We start from the raw sequence: 24,657 nt of genomic DNA, 5'->3' as shown, positions 1-24,657 counted from the left end.
GAGCCTCGCCCCTTGAAGAGGGCGGCGCCGCGGCCGGGAGAGAGAGAAAGAGCTCTTCTGCGCATGCGGGCTGTGCCAGAGTTTCCAGTCGGCGCTTGTCCGGTCGCGGGCTCCGGCTTTCCTTTGGGGTGGGGGCGGCTGAGCAAGGGGCGGGGCTCGGCCTCTGGGAACTGCTGCTCCCCGTCTCTCTCCCGTGTTGGTCGGCTGGGAAGGCATTGCGCGGCGGGGGCTCCTCGGCGCTGCTCCCAGAAGGGGGTCTGGTAAGCGTCTCTTCCTCCGGTGTTTGCTTTTAACCCCCCACCCAAAAGTTATTGCTCCCCCCTCAGGCTGAGCTGCCTCCCGGGGCGCCATCCTGTCCCGCCCCCTCTTGCCAGGTAGGTGCTTTTGTAGCATCCCCAGAGGGGAGGGGAGACGCCTCAAGTTGCCCCGTCCTCCTCCTCCTCCTCCTCCTCTTCTTCCTCCTCGTGAGTCTCCTGCCTCCCCCCCCAAACCCCCCCCATTTTCTTCTTCTTGACCACATAGATTCCTGCTAGGTTTTTAGCGTGACGCCTGGCTCTGCCTTCCTCTCCTCTGTTTACACCTGCTCGCCTCTTCCCCCTCGCAAACTTCTGTGGAAAATGGACCTCGTGCTCCTTTTTCCTTCTTCATCTTCTCCTTGTCGTGTCTGCTGGCGAGTGAGGCTTTTGCTGACTTGAGAGGGAATTGCTCCCGAGTAAATGTGCCTAGGAGTGGAGCAGCTCCTTTATAGTTAAGTCTCCTGGGATTCTAAGTCATTGTATAAGCTCTACATGTAAAAAGCACATTTCTTGCCCCTTCCCGCCCCCCAAGCGCTGGGAGCTATTTTTTGTTAAGGGTGCTGGGAATTTGCAGCTTTGGGAGGGGTAAGTTGCAGTTGCCAGGATTCTTTGGGAGGAAATGTACTTTGGATGCATAGGGGAAGGCTTTGCTTTGAATTCTAGTAGGCCCCACCTGTGTTGTACATTTAAAGCTGTACCATGCCACTTTAAAACTTCTGTGGTTTCCCCCCAGAAGCATCCTGGCAATTGTGGTTTGTTAAGCATGGTCAGAGTTGTTAGGATACCCCTATTCCCTGCACAGAGCTACAGTTCCCAGAGATCCTGAGAACTGTAGCTCCTTGAGAGAAACAGGGGTCTTCCTAATAACCCTTAATACCCATAACAAACTTTGTGGGACGCCATGGCTGTATCATGTGGCATGATCCTGTAACTGGCATGATAGGCTAGGTACACTGCAGATGGGCCATAGTGACACTCTGGTCCTTGGGGATGATGATAATTTTTTTAATGGGAAATTTCAACTGGCAAAAAGGAGCTGTAGTTGCCTAGTATCACAAAGAGATAATTTATATTATGTACAGCTTTTCTTGGAAGGGAGTGCACCGTAAAAAGATTGCATTCAAAGAGCCATGCGAGCAAAATACTCTAATTAGTTCAAAGAATTATTTTATATAACCTTTGTTTGGTTAGAAGTTCTGATGAAATTGGGAAGATTTTAAAAACAGTTACAATTGTTAACTAAAGCAAAAGTGTAAGAGCAAATTGGTTCTAGGTCGACTAGTTACACTGTCATACAAGGAAAAATACAGCTTGGGCTGTAGTCTATGAAGACTTGCTTGGAGGTAAGCTCCATTGAAATCACTGGGACTTACCGTATTTTTCGCTCTATAAGACGCACCAGACCACAAGACGCACCTAGTTTTTGGAGGAGGAAAGCAAGAAAAAAAATATTCTGAATCTCAGAAGCCAGAACAGCAAGAGCGATCGCTGCGCAGTGAAAGCAGCAATCCCTCTTGCTGTTCTGGCTTCTGTGATAGCTGCACAGCCTGCATTCACTCCATAAGACGCACACACATTTCCCCTGACTTTTTAGGAGGGAAAAAGTGAGTCTTATAGAGCAAAAAATACGGTACTTATCTCCAAGTAAATTTGAACTGAAAATTACTGATTAGAATCTTAGTTGGAAGGATTAAAAACCATCTAGTCCACTTCTACTTAGGTATATTATCTGCTACTCTAGTTATCTGCGATGACTAGGTGGCCATCCATCTTGTGCTTAGAAACCTCCAACAGTTCTTTACCTTGTGTGGTAGCCTGTTCCACTGTCTAACAGTTCATATGGGTCAGGACATTCTTTCCAAAGTGTAATCAATATTCCCTTTCCCTAGGCTCTAGAGCAACAGAAACAAATTTGCTCAGTCTTTGTTGACAGCCCTGCAGATATTGTCTGTTACTCAATAGAAGCACGTTCCAAGGAAATAAATGTGGCTTGTGCTGTGTTTGTAAATACTTTTACATGGAAATACGTACTATGATTGGTTTAAAACATGTTGGTAGAATTTTAATTGACTGGAGATGAAAGTAATAAGAGACTTATCATTTGTAATGCAACCTGAAAATGTCATTCAGAGACTTAATAGTTATCACATTTCTTTCCTCCTTGTTCATAACTTTTGTAGAAAAACAGGAAGTTTTGCAACATTGTGGCCTTTTATACTTGTAGCTTCCAGTTTGGGCATATTGCAAAGCTTTTGTTTATTTTTAAACTGGCTGCTTTATTTAAATTTAAGCCATCATGTAGTGTAGATTTCTTGCTTCAAAGTTTAGGATCACAGATATTTTCTAATTTTTCTCTTCCAGGAACCATGGCGATGACTGGCCCAGCACCTTGTTCATCTATGAGCAACCATACCAAGGAGCGAGTTACAATGACAAAGGTGACTTTAGAAAACTTCTACAGTAATCTGATTGCGCAGCATGAGGAAAGAGAAATGAGGTAAATATCCCAGCTTCATGAAAATGGAAGTAATGCTATTTTCCTTATATCAAGATTTAAGAAACAACGGATTCCACAAATACGCTGATCATCTTATCCTGCTAAGTTTTTATAACACTTTTAAGTCCTCAAAAAGCCTTTAAAATATTTTAGTATGATGATATTTTTCAGTGCCTATGCTATCCTCTTGTGCATTTCAAGAAAGGCATATGTTGCAGATGCTTGATGAAAACTAGTAGCAGCATTTTCCTGGAATGAAAGTTGTTTTTCTCTCTCTAGTGTTATGTTTTATTTTTATTTCAGTGTGTCCAGTATAAACAGTTTTATTGCGAAATGCACTTGGCTCTACTGTGTACTATAATCAAAAGCAGCCTCTCTAAACACAGTTTACTCCTTCCTGGATTTCATTCCCTTCTAAGTATTGTATTTTATATTTATCTGTAAAATATTTTAACTACTTCCTGCTACAAGTAGTGGTCAAATGTCCGTAAAAAAATGTTTAATGCATAAAACCATTGTTCCAATTTAGCTTTTCCTTATTTGAAATATTTAACAAACACCCCTCTCTTCATTCTGTTGAATGCCAATTGGAACGTAGGTCCTTGAAGGCGAAGCCACTGCTGAAAAACACACCTCTCTGGTTTCCCTTCGCTTGGTGGGGAAACTCCACCAATGTCTCTCTAGATGTTGTAGTTGAAAGCTTATTAGGCTTATCAATGAGAAGATCAGTTATAGAAATAGCTTGTCACTGCTGCCAGTCTTTTACTATGACATACAGCCATGTGAAATCTTTGTTAGGATATGCTGCCAGTTCACATGGAATAACATTCCTGCGTTGCAGTGGGTTGTACTAGATGACCCTTGGGGTCCCTTCCAACTCTACAATTCTATGGTTCTAACCATGAGGTACATTTGATTGTGTGTGCTTGGCTGGTACCCTAGAACAGTGGTTCCTTTCCCCCACCCTGGATGATATTGGGGGACCACTTCAGGTTTGCTGATGATCTTGGGGGGGGGGCGCTTCATGTTTTTCTCCTGTGTGTTGTATGATTTCTAATGTGCTGTGCTAGATGCTGTATTTTTATTGGTTTTTTATTTCTTATATTGTATTTTTTTTGTATTACAATTTGCATTCTATGGAATTCAAATTACAGTAAAATATAATAAAAGAAGCAGCAGTACAATATAGTTTAAAATCAACACAATAATTTAATGTGGACATGCTGAAGACCACCTAAATGAAACTCACAGGAATCCTTGCCTCAGAATTCTATTGTAAGGAGTTTCAGTTCCTTTGAAATATATTGCCTTTGAGCAACTAAAACGCATCAGATTTACTCCCTTCTATATCCTCCCTAAATTTATCCAGCTTTTTGTTTGCATATACAGAATAACTGAAGGTTTATTAAGCTGACAGATTGGTTAGAATTGAAGAGACTGATCATTTTCATAGAAATGGAAGTAGTTTATAGTCTAAGAAGCTCTCTATAGTGTTTCAAAGATCATTTTATATGTTTAATGAAATTCTTATGCTTATTTTGTTCTATAATTCTGTGAGGTTAATGCCGAAATGAAGTCCTTTCCACTTTTTACATTATACTGCTCCACCCAGTGAGAAATGCAGTTGTGTTGTGCACTATGGATTGGGTATTAGATTGGCTGCGATGATGTGGCCTCTGTTTTTGCCAGCTATCTCCTGTGAGCCCTTTCCCACCACAGACACACCTTGACCTGGCAGTAAGGTATTAGATGGTTGATCTAAATCAAGTCTTGATACCTTCCAGACGTTGCTCATCCTGCAATCAGTTTGTTTGTACGTCCTTTTTATTATAAATGATTAAACTCTGCTCTTGTTTCGTGCCCCTTTTCTTTACAAAAGACTTAATTTGTATGATGCGAATGCACGATAAGAGCAAATTTCCTGTTCATTTTGCAGAAGTTCAAGCAGAAGCAGGGTGATTATCTTGATTGCTGTGTGCATTGAGAAATGAAGCCTTGGAATTCAGTGTTCCAATTCCTGGCAGCTCTATTCTGTGCTGAAGTTGTATGCATGAACTTGTGGAGACCTTGTTCAAAAACTTTATTCTTTTTTTTTCCAGACAGAAGAAGCTAGAAAAAGTTATGGAAGAAGAAGGCTTAAAAGATGAAGAGGTATTGCATATGCTGAAACATGCTTTCTTGGTGCTTTTTTCTCATCACTCCTGTTTTTTTTTTTTTTATTATTATTATTATTATTATCATTATTATTATCATCACCATCATCAATAATTTAAAGTTATTATCTGTCCTCTATCCTAAGGTCACAGGATGGATTACAACAATTTAAAATACAACATTAAAAATAGTTTTAAAACATACAGTTATGGAATGCAGCCACAAAAAGAAGGGCGGGTCCCTAAGAATATATATCTTAGGTATCAAAGACCAGAGTAAAGATAACAAGCCTTTGCTGTGAATGATTCTGGTCTAGCTGTTGATTTATTTATTTTTATTAATAGAAAATGACACTAACACCCCCCCCCATTTTTTAACAACTTCTAGAAAAGAATGAGGAGATCAGCACACGCCCGAAAGGAAACAGAGTTTCTGCGCCTAAAAAGAACAAGACTTGGGTTGGAAGACTTTGAATCTTTAAAAGTAATAGGTCGAGGAGCATTTGGAGAGGTAAGAGTTCAAAATGAAAAAGACTTCTAAAAAGTATAGTCAGCCAACTTCTGACCCTCCAACACCATCAAACAGCTTTGGGTTCCTCTTATCACCCTGTTATTAAATGCAAATACACAGAGTTTGCTTTCAGGGCAAGTATCCCATCAATAAAAGTAGCTTCTACACTCCTGAAAAAGATGTTAGTAATTTGAAAATCCTCTTAAGGTAATGGACAATTGGACATAGTTGATTTGTTAATATTGAACACAGTTGGCCAAATGAAGTGTAGTTTTATGCTGAGCTCCCTAACAGTTATCTGGTAACACCTGTTTCCTACATGTAGTTATTTACAGAATTCAGGTAATGCTCTAAGCAGCAGCGGTATCTTACTGGCTTTTCTGAAAATCGTCTAATGGCTAACGGTATAATGTTGTTTTCCAAACTTAACTCTCTTAATATACTATGTCTACACCTTTTCTAAGTTGCGCTGTTCCATTGTAGTGCTATAGTAATAATATTCTGCTTTATTTATACCCATTATCCAAATATTTTGGGTGTACCATGGGCCTGTCTCAGTTATATGTATTCCCGTATCTCTTACTGTAATTTATTATGAAGGGTAGAATTGAATGTTAGCCAGAAAGGAAAAATAATATTTGACTCAATGCCAGATAGTGTTATGCTCCACAGCAGCTGAAAACTGGATATACTACACTGGTAGGTACAGAAGGCTCTATATACTTTGCTCCTCTAATTCTTCTTTCTGTAACTGTTTGTCTTAAAAGAAATGGCTGAAATGGGTTTTAATATGTGCATTGTTTTTGCACAACTTCTAGGTGCGGCTTGTTCAGAAGAAAGATACAGGCCATGTGTATGCAATGAAAATACTACGGAAAGCAGATATGCTGGAAAAAGAGCAGGTAAATACTGATTCCTAACGAGAGAATGCAGATGTCAAAAGTAAGAACGTGCAAGCAATGTGGAGTTCTTCTTTTCTGCTGGAACCATTAGACTCATGATGGGATATCTTAAATTATCATTTTGTGGGTAAATATGGAATGCATGGAAGGCAGAAGAGAGCCTTCTAGGAAAAAGAAACTCTGTAATCACCAAATGGAATGTGGTAACTTCCATTTTAAGTTTTTCCAGCTTGTGGATGAGATGTTTTTGAACCTACATCTCCAACTCACCATCTTTATCTAAATTTAATTGAACATTTAGTATTTATTATGCAAAAACTGCAGTTGTATGCACAGTTATTAAAGAGTAAGTCTTACTGGGACTTGTTCATAGAAAGCCTGCATGGGATCATGCTGTAAGTCTTGTCTTAAGAGTTTTGAGCATCAAAAGTTGAATACATGTGTGCTGATCAATTTTCATGCATGTTCAGGTATGAATATGATGCTATAGAAAGAAAATGAAATTCAGAATTCTTCCCTTAACCGTTTAAGCCTTTGACTTAAATTCCACTTGCATGTGTCTCGGTGACTAAGTGCACTTTTGTCTGTATCCCATGCCTGATTTAATTTTGATGCAGGCAACATGGAGGTTGTCAGAAGGCACTTACCTATTTAGAGGCTTCAGCTGCAAATTAAGAAACCCTTTGCTCGCGCTGGTGGATACAGTGTTTTCACTCTAGCAATATTTAATTATTTTAGGATTTATAATCATTTTCTCCTTCTAAAATGCAGATACGAAGACAGTTTATAAAATATAAAAACCAATGACTCATTTCAAAAGGCATTGCTAAGTCAATCCATGGCTAAGCATGAACAAGAAAGTAGGTGGGAACTTGGATGAAAAATTGTAGCCACTCTGCTCTTCCCTTGTCCTGCTGCTGCCACACTACCCAGAGCCAATTCATAATTTGAATTAGCATTGCTCAGGGTTTGTCTCACTCCACAAACCACGAGTGGTAAACCAAGAACAAACATGGCCTGCAGCTCATTTGTCTGGAAACTGTGGGCCTGGGTTTGGACATAGCCCTAAGCCAAACTATGGCTTAGCTCTGAATAGCACAGCAGCAGGACCAGGAGAGGAGCAAAGGGGTCATGATCTTTCCTCTAAATACTCACACACTCCCTCATTCACACTTAGCCATAATTTGACATACTGTAACTTACAAACCAGGCCAATGCCAGTATCAGTAAAATAGCAGCAACAAACGCCAAAAAACACATAAGCTTAAAAACAAGGGCTTGCTAGAAAGGTTTTCAAACAACAGGAAACCAGCAGAACAGGATATAAACCTAATCTTTCTGGGCAGGGAGTTAATATACCGGGTGCCATGACACAAAAGGCAGTCTTGTATAGCGGGTGTTAACACTTCTTAAGGCAACAGAATGCATAAAAGGGCTTTGCTAGATATCGGAGGGCAGAGAGACTCAATGGGAAGAAAAAGTGCCTTTAGACAACTTGTCCTAAGCTATTGTGGGCTTTAACCTAGAATTACTCTCAGAAATAGACCAACCACCAGTGCAGCTGATAATAGCAAAGGGGTAACATGTTTCTGAAATGTAGTGATGGTCAAATCTTTAGCAGCAGCATCCTGCATTAACTGAAAATTCTGAACATTTTCCAAGGGCAGCCCCAACTGAGCCCTCTTAACTAAGTGGCTGCTGCTGGTAAGGGGAGGGATTTGCTCATTTTAAAATTTTATTTCCTGTTCACAGTTGGGGTGGGTATACAGCCCATTGCCTGTACCTTGACTCACTTGACTGGGCAGCACCTGTGCTTCTGGCATGCACCATTCTGCAATTTGAAATGTAACTAATATTAAAAATAAGTTGCCGTTTGGGGACATCTTGGGTTATGAACAACATTTGCAAATATTGTGTAAATATTTCTTTAATTACAACTTGCTTTTTAAAAATGTATTCATCTCCAGGTTGGCCACATTCGAGCAGAACGTGACATTCTAGTGGAGGCAGACAGTTTGTGGGTTGTAAAAATGTTCTATAGTTTCCAGGATAAGCTGAACCTCTACTTAATTATGGAGTTTCTGCCTGGAGGTAATTATTTTGAACTTCTGTGTCATCTAATATTGCTTGATATTATTGTGAATGCTGACTACATAACAAGTTATATGCCCCATTTTGAAATGCACTAGCCACTGATTAGCATGTATTGAACAATTCACAATCTAAAGTGATGTACCCATAGACTATAGTCAAACTATAGGAAAGGCAGTTTTGAGCATATGAAATCCACTGATAGTGAAGGAGTCCTACTCCAGGTTGACTTTTGCTCTTTATTGTTTATTGGTCAGGGTGTTCATGTGAGTTTTTGAGGGAGAATCTGTTTTGACCAAATGACCTATCCACTTTACTGCTCAATAACTTTTCAGAGCTATATCCAGACTTTCATTTTTACTTGTTATTGACAGAAGTAAGTTGAGGTTGGCTCATGCAGGAATTTGATAAAATTGTATTTATTTATGCTGAAATTAGAAACATGAACTTGTTAGAAGGAAACTTGGTGAAATTGAGGGCATATTCAAAAGGCCATTCTGCTATTTTAAGCTGCTATATTTATGATGGAATGGGCATCTACTTTTGGCCATTTCAGAATCCTTTACCAGCAGTTGCAAGGAGTAAAGCATGCAGATTTTCCAGGACATAATGTAATTCTGTCTATGATGCTATTTTCTTGCCTGTGTAGGAAAGAAAATAGACTAAGTAGCTATTTAAGAAGTAAATGAAATAGCTCTGAGGAAAAAGAGACTTGGAACAGAAGATGGTGTATCTTGGAATTTAGGCCAAGCTAAAAGAACAACTAGATATGGCATTACAAAGAAACTGAATACAACTTATCTCCACTTCCTGTTCTCTGTACATACAGGTGATATGATGACATTATTGATGAAAAAAGATACCCTAACAGAAGAAGAAACTCAGTTTTATATAGCAGAGACTGTGCTGGCTATAGATTCAATTCATCAGCTGGGTTTTATTCATCGTGATATCAAGCCAGATAATCTCCTGCTAGACAGTAAGGTACGAGTATTATTTACTGTAAGCTGTTTCAGGGACTGTTAAAAATATTTATTATTATTAATTTATGAATCCCCTTTTTCAGACATCACAAGGCGATTTCCAATCATACAATTAAAAATGGGCTTGAACTAGATGATCCTTTGGTTCTCTTCCAACTCTGCAATTCTATGATTCTATAATAAAGATAGGTTTGAAAACAATGTAAACAAACACACAAGGCAGAGATCTAATATTATTTTATTACTGCTGTGTTAATTTACTTTGGAAACCCCAGGGATTGAAATGGGAGACTAGTGCTAAATAGCTTAGATGCATAAAAATGACCTGCTCAGAGACCTTGTTGCCACAGTAATGTGTGGTATGTCGTGCATGAGCCAGAAGAAGGTACCTCCATCAAATCCAAAACCCAGGAGGCCTCAATAGTATGTTGTCACGGCCACCCAGGTCTGGTCCCAGCTCACAAGAGACCTCACTCCGTTGCAGCTTATTTACAGGAAAAGTTTATTGAAGATTTCTGCTTCTCATACAGTTCAGCATTGTGGCCGTACGTCTGCCACGTTAGACCGCTGCACCACCCCCTGCTCTGCTCTCCACCCTTTCCGGCTGAACACCCTGCTCCAACCCCCCCTCTCTGTTCTCTCCTAATCCTGCTCCCTCCGAGAGGCTGACGACTCCACCCCCTTTACTCCGTTCCGGCTGAGACGTCTCTTGCTTCCTCTGTCTTCCACTGGGCTCCTCTCCGCTTCTCCCTTCTCCTCCCCTTTGCTTGATTAATGTAACCCCCTTTTGAGAATCCTCTGACTCGCTGCTCAGACTCGTGGATTCCCTCAGAATTCCGTCATCTTCTTCCTCATCCTTCTGCCCCTCCTCCCACTCGCTCTCCGTCTCCTCTGTCATCTCCTCCTCTCTCCCAGAAACCCTGACATCCATCCCCCCCTCGAAGCCCCCCCTTCCCCCCTCCCGCTCGCCGGGGACCGGTTGTGGAAACTGCGGCTCTTCGGGGGTAGGCTCAGGATACAGGTCGTCTACGTCAATGTTCTCTGCTGGCAGTTCTGTGTAAGTGTATTCGAAGTCGGGTTCTTCCCCCAAATGCTTCTCAGTCTCTGCTTCCATCGCTACTTCCTCCGGAGCTGCCCGCCAAGGACCTATCAGCCACCTCTTACGCCATTCCTCCTCTGGCTGCTCCTCCCACCAATAAGGGGTTTCCGTGTCCACCCCCGAGCACGATCCTCTGGGCGGGCTTGATTCTGGTGTTCTTTCCTCGGGGGAAGAGAAACCCCTGAACGTGCTATCTGACAATGTGGGTGTGAAAAGCCAGTCATCAAAGTACTCAGCTGGCATGGGTCTATGTGGGAAAAGTGCATGGAACTCTTCTTTCAAAAGGGGTTCGTCTAACTCGTAGCCTGGCACCCAACTATTAGCAGCGGCTGGTGTGCCCTCCCTGGCGAGAAAATATTCAACTCCCTCCTCCCCCCATCTCGAGTCCAGTATCTCTGTGACCTCGTTAAGAGGTTCTGGTCTTGGCGATTCCCCCCTCTCAGGCGCCCTCCCACGTGGCTCTGGGGGTGCTCCTGACTCTTGAAACCTGTGTGGGGTTTTGTAGGGAGTGAGCACCGACCTATGAAAGACCGGGTGCACCCTGGAACCTTCCGGAAGGGCTAGACGAAAAGCCACCGGATTGATCTTAGCCTCAACTTGATATGGCCCTAGCTGCCTGTGTCCTAACTTCTTCTTGGCCAATGACCTGGCCGGCATCGCGTGGGCTGCTAACCACACCCAGTCCCCAACCTGGATGTCCTCTCCCGCCCTCCTGTGCTTATCGGCCTGCACCTTATACGCCTGTTTTGCCAGCTCCAAATGTCTCCGCAGCTCCTCGTGCACCTCTTGCAACTCCGCTGCAAACTGGTCGGCATCTTGAGGCCCCCCCCCTCCTGGTGCCGCAAATCTCGGGAAGGTTCTGGGATGACGGCCATTGTTCGCGAAGAAAGGCGTCACCCCGGTGGAAGCGTGTTTCGTGTTGTTGTAGGCGAATTCAGCCATCGGCAGATAGTCCACCCACGCCGCAGGTCGCTGGTTGGCGTAGCACCGCAGGTACTGCTGCATGATCGCGTTGACCCTCTCCGCTTGACCGTTGGTTTGTGGATGCCTCGCCGATGTCAGGTTGATTTTGACGTGCAAGATGCCCAGAAGCTTTCGCCAGAAAGTGGAAACAAACTGGCGCCCCCTGTCGGACAAGACGGACTGCGGAAGTCCATGCACTCTGAAGACGTGATCGATGAAGAGCTTTGCGGTCTGTTCTGCCGTCGCCACCTTGGCACAAGGGATGAAGTGCGCCATCTTGGTGAACAAGTCCACCACCACTAACACCGCCGTCTTACCTCTGGAGCTGGGCAGGTCTGTAACAAAGTCCAACGCTACCCTCTCCCATGGTTGCTGCGGTGTCTCCAGCGGTTCTAGCAATCCCGCCTGCTTCTGGTGCACTGGTTTGGACCTCTGGCAGATATCACACCTGGCGACGTAGTCCGCCACCTCTCCTCTCATCTGGGGCCACCAAAAGTCTCTAGCCACCAACTCCATCGTCTTTTCTTTGCCGAAATGGCCTGCACTAGGGGCGTCATGCAACTGTTGCAGAACCTTGGCTCGAAGATCGTCGGTGGGCACGTAAAGGGCACCCTTACGAGTCAAAAGTCCATCTTGTAATTGAAACTCATCGTTGTGTCGCGACCCTCCGCGTAGCTCCTCCATCTTAGACTGTGCAAACTGATCCCTTTGCAACGCGCGTCGCACCGCGTCCAGGTCGACTGCGATGGTAGCGCACGTCCACGCCTGCGGTGCGAAAATGTGCTTTGCTGCGATTGGAGCTGCTTCCTCCAAGTATTGCGGCTTTCGGGACAGCGCGTCTGCAATAACATTGGAGTCTCCTGGGATGTATTCTATTTTGAAGTCGAAGTCCGCAAAGAACTCCGCCCAGCGCATGTGTCGCTGGGTCTGCAACTTAGCCGTCCGCCAATACTCTAAGTTCTTGTGATCCGTGCGGACCTGCACCGTGTGCTTGGCTCCTATTAAGAAGTGTCGCCACGCTTTGAAAGCTGCATGAATGGCCAACAACTCCCTGTCCCATATGGTATAATTGCGCTCCGTCTTGCTGAGCTTCCGGGAGTAGAACGCACCCGGTCGCCAGTTGCCTTGTGAATCCTCTTGCAAAAGAACGGCCCCAACCGCTCTATCCGACGCATCGGTCTCTACCCGCATGGGTCTGCCGGGATTCACGTGGAGCAGCTGCTCTTCGGAGGCGAAAAGACCCTTAAGCGTCCGGAAGGACCGCTCCGCTTGTTCGGTCCAGACGAACTTCTTCTTCTTGGAACTGAGGGTGTCAGTGATCGCCGCCGTCGCGTTCGCAAAACCTTTAATAAACTTGCGGTAAAAATTGGCAAAGCCGATGAACCTCTGGACCTCTTTCCGATTTCGAGGGCTTTTCCAGTCCAACAGCGCTTGAACCTTAGCCCTGTCCATGGCCAGTCCCTCGTCGGACAACTTGTAGCCAAGGAAATCAACCTCTCTGACATCAAACTGGCACTTTTCCAACTTGGCGTACAGCCTGTGTTCCTTCAGCCTCTGCAGGACCTCCCTCACGTCCTTATCGTGATCCTCCGGCGATTCCGAGAAAATCAGGATATCGTCGAGAAAGCAGACACACTTTTTGTAGAGGAGACCTGCTAGCACGTGGTGCATAAATGCTTGAAAAACGTGGCTGCCATTTTGGAGGCCGAAAGGCATGACTCTGTATTCGTATGTGCCCAGAGGGGTGAACATGGCGGTCTTCCACTCATCTCCTTTCCGGATGCGGATGAGATTGTAAGCTCCACGTAGGTCCAGCTTGGTAAAAATCTTGCCCCTCCTGACGGTCGCTAAAAGGTCGTCAATCTTGGGCATGGGGAAAGCTTTGGGCTTAGTCAAGCTGTTGATGAACCTGTAATCCACTATAAGCCTTTTTTGGGGCGTGTCCTTCTTCTTCACAAAGAAAACAGGGCTGCCTCCCGCTGCTTTAGATTCCTGGATGAAACCGCGCTTGAGGTTATGGTCTATGAACTCCCGAAGCTCTTGCATTTCGTCCTCCGACATGGAGTACAGCTTGGCAGCAGGCAATTGCGCCCCTGGCACTAAATCAATCGCGCAGTCGTAAGGTCTATGAGGCGGCAACTTATCAGCTTCCTTCTCACAGAAAACCTCCAAGAATTCCTGGTACTTGTGAGGCACTGTTTGCACCATACCCAGATGCAATGGCTGCTCAGCTTCTCCTCCCTGATCGGTCTGAAAGCAATGCTGAGCACAATACGATGAACAAAAGTTGATCTGCCTCTGGTACCACGCAACCGCGGGACTGTGCCTCTCCAGCCAACTCATGCCTAACACGATGGGTGTGTCCGATAAGTGGGTGACATTGAAACTAATAAGCTCTCGATGGTTGCCAATCTGCATCATCATGGGAGGGGTTTGCTGCACCACTTGCCCCCCCAGCAACTTCCTGCCGTCCACCGTGACCACGTTCAGAGGCGTCGTTGCAGGCAGGAGCGCCATGTTGTGCTGCTTAACGAACTGCAGTCCCATGAAGTCGGCGTTGCTTCCCGAATCGATCGTTATTGGAACCTCGAGGAGTCTCCCATCAGGCAACTGGAGTGTTGCTGTGAGCAGAACTGCCGGTTTGGGAGGCAAAGGGTCCACGCTCTGCAGTGATGCTGGGGGCTTGTCTACAGATCCGCCTGGCTGAGCCCCAGTAGCTCTGCTTCCAGCCAGGCACTGTCGTTTCCCTGAAGCTGCTCCCCTGGTTGCACCTCTGCTGTTACAGTTGCCAGCGCTGCAGTGTGCTTCTGGAGCCTCTGGGGGCACTCTTTCGCCATATGGTGCGCACTGTCACAGATGTAACACTTCCTGGTTCCTCTAGGAGGCTTCGCTTTGGCTGCACCAGGGACAGGGCTCTGGGATGGCTTCTGAGCCCTAGCACCACCAATCTCCATTGGCTCCTCGCTGTCCTTCCCCATTGGCGAGGGGTGCGCACGGCTGAAGTCCCTGTGCCCAAAAGGGAGAGTCCTTGCTTGCGCACGCGCTTGGGGCCCGTCCTCCTCATGCCACGGACGCCCCTCATGTCGAATTCCAAGAGCTAAAGCCCGTTGCACCACGTCTTCTAGGGTCTGGGGTCTGTCCCCCCTAGCGATCTCATCCTTGATGGGGGGGCTCAATCCCTCCCAAAAAAGATCTCTGACCGGTTTACTGTCCTTTGGCCAATCTAAGGCGGTGAGCAATGCAAAAAATTTAGAGTGGTATTGGCGCACAGTCGCTTTCCCCTGCCTCAGCCCGTGCATTTGACGGCGCGCAATGTCCACATCCACAGAGGATTGAAAACAAGAATCCATCGCTTTGATGAACGCAGCTGAATCGCGACGGGCCGGTCCATCTTCGCGCCACAAATTGCGTAGCCAAGCCCTGGCCTCCCCATGCAGGTGCGAAACAATGAACCCCACTCTCTCCTCCTCATCTTTAAAATCGTGACGGAGTAAGTGCAGTGCATATACAACGTCCGCTCTGAAATTGGAATAGTCTTGCAAGTTGCCATTAAAATGCGGAACTAGGGCACCCCCCCTCCGTCCAAGCGCAATGCCCTCCGCTCTGGATCCTGGGGCCCCCGCCTTGTCCGCGCGCTCCCACCTTGCCTGCAAATCCTGGCACGTCTTCTCCACGTCGTCATTCTTCTTCTGCGAAGCAATGACTGCCGATGTGAGAGCGGTAACCTGATTCCGCAATGCAACCAGCTGCTCCTCAGCGCTCATGGCTGCTCCCGTTCGTGAGCTTCGCAAAAAAAAATTTTTGCTTTGAGAGAGGGGACTTACTGTCACGGCCACCCAGGTCTGGTCCCAGCTCACAAGAGACCTCACTCCGTTGCAGCTTATTTACAGGAAAAGTTTATTGAAGATTTCTGCTTCTCATACAGTTCAGCATTGTGGCCGTACGTCTGCCACGTTAGACCGCTGCACCACCCCCTGCTCTGCTCTCCACCCTTTCCGGCTGAACACCCTGCTCCAACCCCCCCTCTCTGTTCTCTCCTAATCCTGCTCCCTCCGAGAGGCTGACGACTCCACCCCCTTTACTCCGTTCCGGCTGAGACGTCTCTTGCTTCCTCTGTCTTCCACTGGGCTCCTCTCCGCTTCTCCCTTCTCCTCCCCTTTGCTTGATTAATGTAACCCCCTTTTGAGAATCCTCTGACTCGCTGCTCAGACTCGTGGATTCCCTCAGAATTCCGTCATCTTCTTCCTCATCCTTCTGCCCCTCCTCCCACTCGCTCTCCGTCTCCTCTGTCATCTCCTCCTCTCTCCCAGAAACCCTGACATATGTGTTTCCCATACCACCACCCAGACTAGAGAAAGAAATTATGGAGTTCAAGTTAGGATTCCTGGCATTCATGCTTTGGGTGCTGAAGAAGAGTCATGACATTTTATTTTGGTTGTCAGTTTTTGTTGTTGTTCTCCTGCTTCCTGTACATGTTCTCAAAATTTATTAAGTGAATAGTTCCATTCATGCACAGTATGTATCACCAAGCTCTCTTGGCCACAATTATCAAAGGCTCTGAATGAGTTGGTCAGATAACCATTTTATCTTGCTAGAAACCTGGTCTTAAGATCAAGGCCAGTTCAGGCTTTTATGACCATGCTCAAACATGAACTCTTTAGAGGTTTTAATACAATCAAATGTTTTATAAAATTTATTAAATAAATAAATAAATGCCTTGTATCTCCTTATTTTGTGCTTGTTTTTTGACACATAGGGCCATGTGAAACTATCCGATTTTGGTCTCTGCACTGGACTTAAGAAAGCACACAGAACAGAGTTCTATAGAAATTTGAGCCACAATCTTCCTAGTGACTTCAGTAAGTTGTCTTGTATCTAAAACTTCTTTTGAGCTTGTTGCTTGGCATAAATATTGACAGGCTTGCAGTCTTAAAGACAGGAATCAAAATGATAAATGGGATGAGGAGGGGAAAAGAAAACAAGCAAGCTTGATAATCAGTTCTTAAAATTACACACAGTTCTTATAATGACCAGCTTGAATATAAACAGTTGAGGGGGAGCCAAATGGCATTGGCAATCTCAATGGACTTGATGAAGTGACTCTGTAGGCTCATCTCTCCCTCTGCTGCAGCTTGATGGAATGACTGCTGCTAAATGATATGAGGGAGGCCTCAAAATACTGCTTTTGCAAAATTGCAAAGCAAGATAGATACCTACTGAAGATTTTAAGTGTAGCCACCAAATAATAAATTGTCTGTAACTAGAAGGAATAATACACATCCACTTTAATAAATATGGAGCCATTTTTGGAAATGTATGCAAATGAATCTGAACTTTCATCTTGCTGTCAGTCACATATAACTTGTATTTATTTTTACTGGGCTATTCTAGTTCTCTTTCACATACTCACCCTCTCATGCACACATGTACATTTCTGGGTTGTATTGGGAGGGGAGAGGGAGCATACTGGGATTCAGGGGAATATGTTAAAAGTAGGGAACTATTGTACAAAAATGTAAACCTCATTAACACTTCAATGAAACAAGAGCCATTGAACGCAAAGGTAATAATATACTACCTGTCTTCTATCTTTAGCTTTTCAGAATATGAACTCCAAAAGGAAAGCAGAAACTTGGAAAAGAAACAGGCGGCAGCTGGTAGGTTTTGCTCTGTCTAGAGATTCTTCCCTCTGTGTAGAGATCATGTCATAGTTTGTGTTTAAGACCTTGAAGATCCTGCAGAGCAATCAGTATGTAATGCATACTTTTTTCGTCTCTGCCACTTGTTCTCATCTAGGGAAATAGAACCATAGAGTTGGAAGGGATCTCAAATGTAATTGAAGGCTTAGATCAGGGGTAGGGAAACTTTTTGGCTCCACAAGAGGATTTATTTTGCAGGCCAAATTTGGCAGGTGGGATCGCCCAACTGTCAGTCACATGTCGTCACTATGGCACACGATTGATAGGCAAGTTGTGTCTCCCTCCTGTCAAAATTACTTGTGCAGGGTTCCCAAGTGATGTTGGAGGGTTTTTTAAAGGAGGCTTAAAAGCCGCATGACTGTTTTATACTCCAGATGTCAGGGATTCAAAGGGGGAGTATGGGGAGGCTTGCAAAGAGTAGCACTGCTTCCTCCAACTTAAGCAAGGTGCACTTGGTTGGGAGCACTCCTTGCATCATAAAAAGAACAATTGAGAGCTCACTTTAAGCTCCTTTGAAGGCCCACCCTTACTTGCTTCACAGCTGACATTTTATATAATTTTGACTTTCCCAAAACAGCCTGGCAGGCCAAATGGGGAGACCTGGGTGGGGGAAGGGACACGTTTGGCCTGCAGGCTAGAGCATAGCTGTCAACTTTTCCCTTTTCTTGCGAGGAATCCTATTCAGAATAAGGGACTTTCCCTTTAAAAAAGGGAAACGTTGACAGATATGGGCTAGAGGTTCCCCATTCTTGGTTTAGATTGCTCAAATAATAATTTCATGGCAGCAAAAGAGGCATAGTAGGACTTTGTTTATGGCCAGAGTATCACATTGCCCTCCAGCATCCTGAAGTTGAGACACAAACAAATTTGTTTGCAGACTTGTTCATTGACTGCAGAAGTCATTGTTCCACATATTTTTTCTGGATATTCCCTATGCTCATTGATAAGATACAACAGAAAATGTGTAACAGATGATGTTTGATTACAGGCCTTCTCTACAGTGGGAACTCCAGATTATATTGCTCCAGAGGTCTTTATGCAGACAGGCTACAATAAGCTTTGTGACTGGTGGTCACTTGGGGTCATCATGTATGAGATGCTAATTGGTAAGAAACAACAATTCATGTATCTAAGAATAAAAAATATGATATTGTGGATCATTGTCCCTCACCTAGCTTCTAAATAGTATGTTAAATATTATGCTGCTTTTCTTCTGCTTGGCTACTTTTAGCTGGATTTTTATATGCAATTGTGGTGCTTGACCTTAAAATAAATTTAAGAAGGTAGAAGATGATAGCTGCACATGGACTTCATTAATCACTAATCAGAACTTTCATAACTTTCTCAGGTTACCCTCCTTTCTGTTCAGAGACTCCTCAAGAAACTTACAAGAAGGTGATGAATTGGAAAGAGACCCTAATATTCCCTCCAGAAGTTCCAATCTCTGAGAGAGCCAAGGATCTTATTCTAAGGTACCAGATCACTATCTGCTGTCATCAGATACAAGATTTCTCAACTTTCAGTCTTCAAGTTTGGGCTACCACTTTGTGATCTTACAAAAATAAGAGTTAGGCTTCCATATTTTAAAAATGGTGGGTTTTCAGGAATGAGGGAACCTCTCCTGTGCTGCCTCCAGCTTCCTTGGCCAGCTGCATAAAGCAAGAAATTTATTCCCTTAATGTATTGTGTATGTTTCAGAAGAGGATGGTCATTCTCCCTTTTGTTGAACCTCCAGCAAAAATCAGGGTAGAGCAAGAGAGACTTGTGTGGCCTCTAAACTTCCTTAAATCCCATCCCAGTTTTAGAGGCAACTTTCCCCTAGCTCCTAATGTTCTCTGCACTGGAAAATATTAAGTGAGTGTCTGAACTCTTGTGTTGCACAGAAGTTCAAAAGAGAGTATTACTCCTTGATATGCCTGGAAGCTGAAGCACATTAAACAGAACAGAAAAAAAGAAATAAATAATTGAAATTCTTGCAATTTATTACATTGCCAGATAATGAAACATTGGGGAAACATGTATCATAACAAGTGGTATTAAGCAGTCCATATCTCACTGGAAGAGACACAGAATTGTAGTGGTTTGATTAATATGGCATAAAAATGTTCTGGAGCCTCACAACTTCTCAGCAATGCACAGAGGGCTTAGGAAGGGGAACATGATGCCTTATGACCAGATGCCTGGAGGAAAATCAGAGTAATGCAGCTATTGCACTGCTCCCAGTGTTTTGGAGGACGGAGAAATAATGTGAAATGGCTTTAAAAACAATGCTCATTAACCCCACACAGATGCTAAGGCTTTTTTCTTCCAGTATATAGAAACCTGCTCTAGAGGCTTCCACTGAAAAAAAAATTGCATTTACTTTGAATTGTATTTGTTTTACTGTCAGTTGTTCCCTTTCCCACTTAGTAGTTTGTTTCCCCACTTTTTGAATAGTCTATGCTGCCTTTTTTGTCTGTGCAGATTTTGCTGTGAATGGGAGCACCGAATTGGTGCCCCAGGTGTTGAAGAAATCAAAACAAACCCCTTTTTTGAAGCTGTTGACTGGGAGCATATCAGGTACAATGTTTTATTTCTTCTAGGACACTGTTCTTTAAGTTTTTCTAATTCAGTTGCTTAGTGTGCAGTAATTCCCTATGAGCAAGGCAAAGTTTGAACTTCAGAAGCACCTCTGACATAGATTTTGATTTTTGGTACTTACTTGCATTATAAACTCTAACTGAGAACAATTCTTAATAGGGAGAGACCAGCGGCAATATCCATAGAAATCAAAAGTATTGACGATACTTCAAACTTCGATGAATTTCCGGAATCTGATATCCTTAAACCAGCAGGTAGATATTTCCACTTTGGATTTTATTTCTTTTTTATGTAGAGTTTTAGCTTTAATCTCTCTCTCAAAAGTAGGTATTTCATATAAAATATTACTACAGGCTCAGTTTTGCAAATCCTCATGCTCTCACTTCCATTATGTTTGAGCTTGACCTGCTGAAAGGGTTTTGTCTAATGTTAGAAGCACAGTCCAAAATACAATATAGCCAGGTAAGCCATCACAGTTAACTGCATGTACTCATGGTTAACTCTGTGTTACATTGTGGCCAAAAATGTCTAGTGACCTACCGTATTTTTCGCTCTATAACACGCACCTGATCATAAGACGCACACCGTTTTTTAGAGGAGGAGAACAAGGGGGGAAATTCTGAATGAAACAGTGGATGTATCATTTTTGTGCCTCATGCTGTGGCCACAGACATGTGATCTGATTGTGAGTTTGGGGTAGCCCAATGCAAAAATCCTGAGAATCCCTGTGGATCTGTGCTTTGTAACCACATTTTTGCACCATTGCAGCCCCAGGCAACAGTGGGTGCGTGATTTTTTTGGTGCAGGCTGTAGCCATGGACATGCTATGTGATCTGATGGTGAATTTGGGGTGACCCAATGCAAAGATCCTGTGGATCCATGTGGATCTGTGCTTTGTAACCACGTTTTAAGTGGGGAGGGAAGGAAAAACACAGAAGGGACAAGGAGCATGAGAGGAGTGTGCAGAGAAGCAGCTGGCTAAGAATGCAGGAGAGGGGTTTAATGGGAGGGAGGAAAGGAAGGCAAAAGTTTTCCCCCATCCACCCACCCAAGCCAGCCCCCCCCTCTCCCACCTGCATGTTTTCCGGCTGCCTATGAGTCCCTAGAAAGCATTAGAGCACAGAGAGGAATTAGAAGGAAGGACGGGATCCTTTCCTTTCCCCTCTGCTTGCCTGGAGGGGAGGGGATTTGCCTGCTCTTTGTTCCGTTTGAGCAAACAGGAACCAAAATAGAACAGGGTGGGCAGTAAGACCCTGAGGCAGAATGCAGGAAAGCAACAGCTTCCTCTCTCACGGAGCTCCCTCCTCCCTGACGGCTCCGGCCAGTTGGCTCCAGGGACCACACATTCGCTCAATAACACGCACAGACATTTCCCATTACTTTTTAGGAGAAAAAATCTGCGTGTTATAGAGAGAAAAGTACGGTAATTAAATTTTGGGCTTTTTTCTGCTTCTGGTATTGTTAAATAATTTTTTTCCTCTTTATTGATAATTTTGAAGCATTCTCTGGTAATACAAATCTGGAAAAACTTACAAAAGTGACATGAAAGTGTCGCAGGTTTGGTTTAACCCAGAGCAAAATATTTTAATGAATAAAATTGTCTTTGAGAAGAAGCTTCTCAAAGTACCGTATTTTTCGCCCTATAGGGCGCACTTTTCCCTCTCCAAAAATGAAGGGGAAATGTGTGTGCGTCCTATGGGGCGGATGCAGGCTTTTGCTGAAGCTTGGAGAGTGAGAGGGGTCGGTGCGCACCAACCCCTCTCGCTCTCCAGGCTTCGGGAAGCTATCTGCAAGCCGTGGGAAAGCTGCCTGCACCCCGAAACCTGGGGCGCGCTGAGCTCAGCGCCCCCAGGCTTTGGGCTTCGCACAGCTCTTCCACGGCTTGTGGATATTTTTTTCTTTATTTCCCCCCCCCTTTATTTCTCCCCAAAAAAACTCAGTGTGCCCTATGGGCCGGTGCGCCCTATGGGGTGAAAAATACGGTAGGTTCTTTCCCTAACTTTCTCTGCCACTTTAGCATATGCTAGACATGATGTTCAGGGCTTTCAGCAACATGGAGAATGATGGCTTGGCTGCAGATTGCAGAATAGCTTTTTAGAGGCTACTCTGAGGTGTCTTTACATTTGGCTGTCTGTAATTCTTTACTGAAACATTTGCACTTTTGAAATAAACTGAAGGAGTCCAGGGTTTTCCTAAAATGTTATTAATGCAAAGTTCTGTTCTCTTAAACTCCTTAGTTATTATTAATAACTTAATGCCTCTATATTCTTTTTTAAAATCAGTGACCACAAGCAACCATCCAGAGACAGACTACAAGAACAAAGACTGGGTCTTTATAAATTATACCTACAAGCGATTTGAAGGCCTGACAGCTCGAGGAGCAATACCTTCATACATGAAAGCAGGAAAGTAGTGACTCACAACAAAACTATTCCTGAACCTTCATTCTTTCCTGTCAGCACAAGTTTTTTCTCCTATGCTTCATAAACTCTATCTGAGGCCTGTGAACTCTTGAGAAGAGTGCAAAATAACATCATTATGCACAGTGTTTACATTTAAATGGATTTATGCATTGAAAACTTCCACAAATGGCACTTATGAGCCTGCCTTTGCAGATTTTATTGCAGAAATAGGTTATTCTGGCTTTAGTTAAAATTCCTAAGACTGTTACTTCAAGAAGGAGAGTGCAAGCTTTTATTTACATTGTAGAGTATAACATAATTGTGATTTGGTTTTTGGTTTTTTTGTATCTTCTGTTTTACAAGTGCTGTGCAAAGGTACAGCACAATTCTAAGGGCTAAGGTATTGTACAGGAAACAGAGCAATAACTAGTATGAGGTAGACCAAATTCTCAGAAGCTTATCCTATAGGAGGGCAAAACCTGTATTGCCTTAATTGTCACTAGTGTGTTGTATACTTAGTTCAAAAGCCTTTTGGATAGCAATTTTTTCAACCCAACAATGGCCTCAAAAGCTGCTGCACTTTACTGTTGGTACTAAAATAGTAATCCTAAAGTATTGAGCTTTTCCCCCCCTTCTAAACTTCAGATTTGGGGAACGTTACGCTTTTTTATAAGCATTGTCAAGAGAGCTAAAGATGTTTCCTTGTGAGATTTACTTGGTAGTAAGAGAGAAATCACTGTTAATAACATTATTAGGATACCATAGTTAATACTGTGAAAGGAGCCCTGCTTTTTCAGATTCTTTCCCTACTTCTCACCCTCAAGACTTTGATTAATGAAAGCTTAGGAAGTTGCTGCAAGCAGACAGTTGTAAAATGTAAGTGTTTAGCTAGTGGTGTAATATACTTTGGAGCTTTATCTTTCTGAAGCTTGGACGCAGAGAGCCCTGAAGTGCCTTTTGGGATAACCTAGGAGTGCTCTACAGGAAGTAATGGGATCATAGTGACTGGTTGTTCAAAGGATCTACATAGTGCAGTTCTACTTCTTGGGCTGTTGCCATTAGGTGGCACTGACCCTCTGAGTGTTCTTCAGATTCTTAAGGTGGACCCCTGCCCTCTCAGGCTCTGCATGATACATGAGACTGCTATCATTTGGTGTATCTCATGTAGTTCACCATATTGTTCAGATAGCAATCTTTGAAATCATTTGTTCAAGACAATGTTAAGCTCCAGACTGAGGATGGGGACAGGTAACAGTACAGGAGGAGACCTAGTGCATCTGGAGCCAAAATGAAGGCAGGAAAGCCAGAGGAGGAGACCTAAACATGATTCTTGGGATGGTCCTTGTACATCAGGCTATGTTACCGGGCGATTTAGTAAAAACATTAAGCTTTCCTTTAGTAAGGTGCTCTGATGCCCAAAAAGGCTGAAAGAAGTTGAAGTCCTTTGTTTTCGTACAAAGGTAGAGATCAGGATTCAGTTGTAATTTAGGAGACAGTCATCAAATATTATTGTTGTCTCTGCCTTTAGAAGATCTGATGAAGCCTGCAATATTTCAATAACAGGTGTCTGTCATTTTCACTGAATGTGCATAATTATGCAGTAGTTCACTTGTCCTCTGATGGTTCATCTGTCCTTATCAGATCGGAGTTTTAGCAAATTAATTGGAGGGATTAATGTGCTAAAACATTAAAAACTGTTTTAATAGTGGTTGTTCTCAAATCTGCACTGTTACACATGCCCTTCACCGGTAGGCAGTCTCATGTACTGGTTTGGAAACCCCCCCCCCCCCAATCATCATACCATGAGTGTTTCCTATCTTTCCTAGTACTCCTATAAATCCAGATAGATCCTGGTCCTTAACTAGTTTTCTAGATGTGGCAATGCACAGAAGCTTCAGTGAGAAGGTCACTGATGAAATGTTTTGCATTTAGGCTTTGTCCACAAAATGTATCTAGAGAGAGGCTATAGGGAGGTAACTCTTATTCCTGCTTTAATATATCCTCTGTGCCTAGTTTGTAATTATTGCTGTGCTCCAATGACGTGTCCTACACATGGTGGGGCTAGAGTTTTGCTTACTGGTTAGATAATGATGGGTTTAAAGTTAAATTTCTGGTGCTTGCTGAATGTTGAAAATATGTAGCATACATAACTGGTGCTTTAAAAGCCTTTTTAAAGAAAAAAGCTGTAGAAGGTCTCAGGATAACCTGATTGCCTAGAGAGCTGCCCAGCCAATAACTTGCACAAAAGGGAAGAAAACAAGATTCCTGCATGCCTCTTTGATGTTTCCTTTTGCATTATGACCATTTAGCAAAGCATCTCTGTGCCACAGTGTGACAGATGAGTGCAAGCATTGTGTGTACGTGAGTAAATTGAATTTCAGTACAAGGTGTAATTTTCTGTCTTCTACTGTTGGGAATTTTTGAAAGATTTACTTTGTGTATTGTAGTGAGAATGAATATAGCATATTGTTATAACTGAGG

The 24,657-nt window shown here is 43.7% G+C and overlaps 1 protein-coding gene across 1 annotated transcript; it reads left to right on the top strand.

Moving 5' to 3' along the window:
* Nucleotides 1–146: 146 nt before the first annotated feature.
* On the top strand, nt 147–23,964 carry STK38 (serine/threonine kinase 38). Its single transcript, XM_081916122.1, has 14 exons — nt 147–260; nt 2,658–2,793; nt 4,893–4,944; nt 5,335–5,457; nt 6,276–6,359; nt 8,327–8,450; nt 9,280–9,434; nt 16,252–16,354; nt 17,091–17,152; nt 18,183–18,300; nt 18,543–18,666; nt 19,658–19,753; nt 19,934–20,028; nt 22,057–23,964. Exons 2-14 carry the CDS (start codon nt 2,663–2,665, stop codon nt 22,185–22,187), a joined length of 1,398 nt encoding a protein of 465 aa, XP_081772248.1. The 5' UTR covers nt 147–260; nt 2,658–2,662; the 3' UTR covers nt 22,188–23,964.
* The last annotated feature ends 693 nt before the right edge of the window (nt 23,965–24,657 follow it).

The sequence above is a fragment of the Podarcis melisellensis genome, assembly GCF_964234715.1.
Source record: "Podarcis melisellensis genome assembly, chromosome: 6".
In the NCBI taxonomy this organism is placed as follows: Eukaryota; Metazoa; Chordata; class Lepidosauria; order Squamata; family Lacertidae; genus Podarcis; species Podarcis melisellensis.
This window is presented reverse-complemented; position numbering and strand designations above follow the sequence as displayed.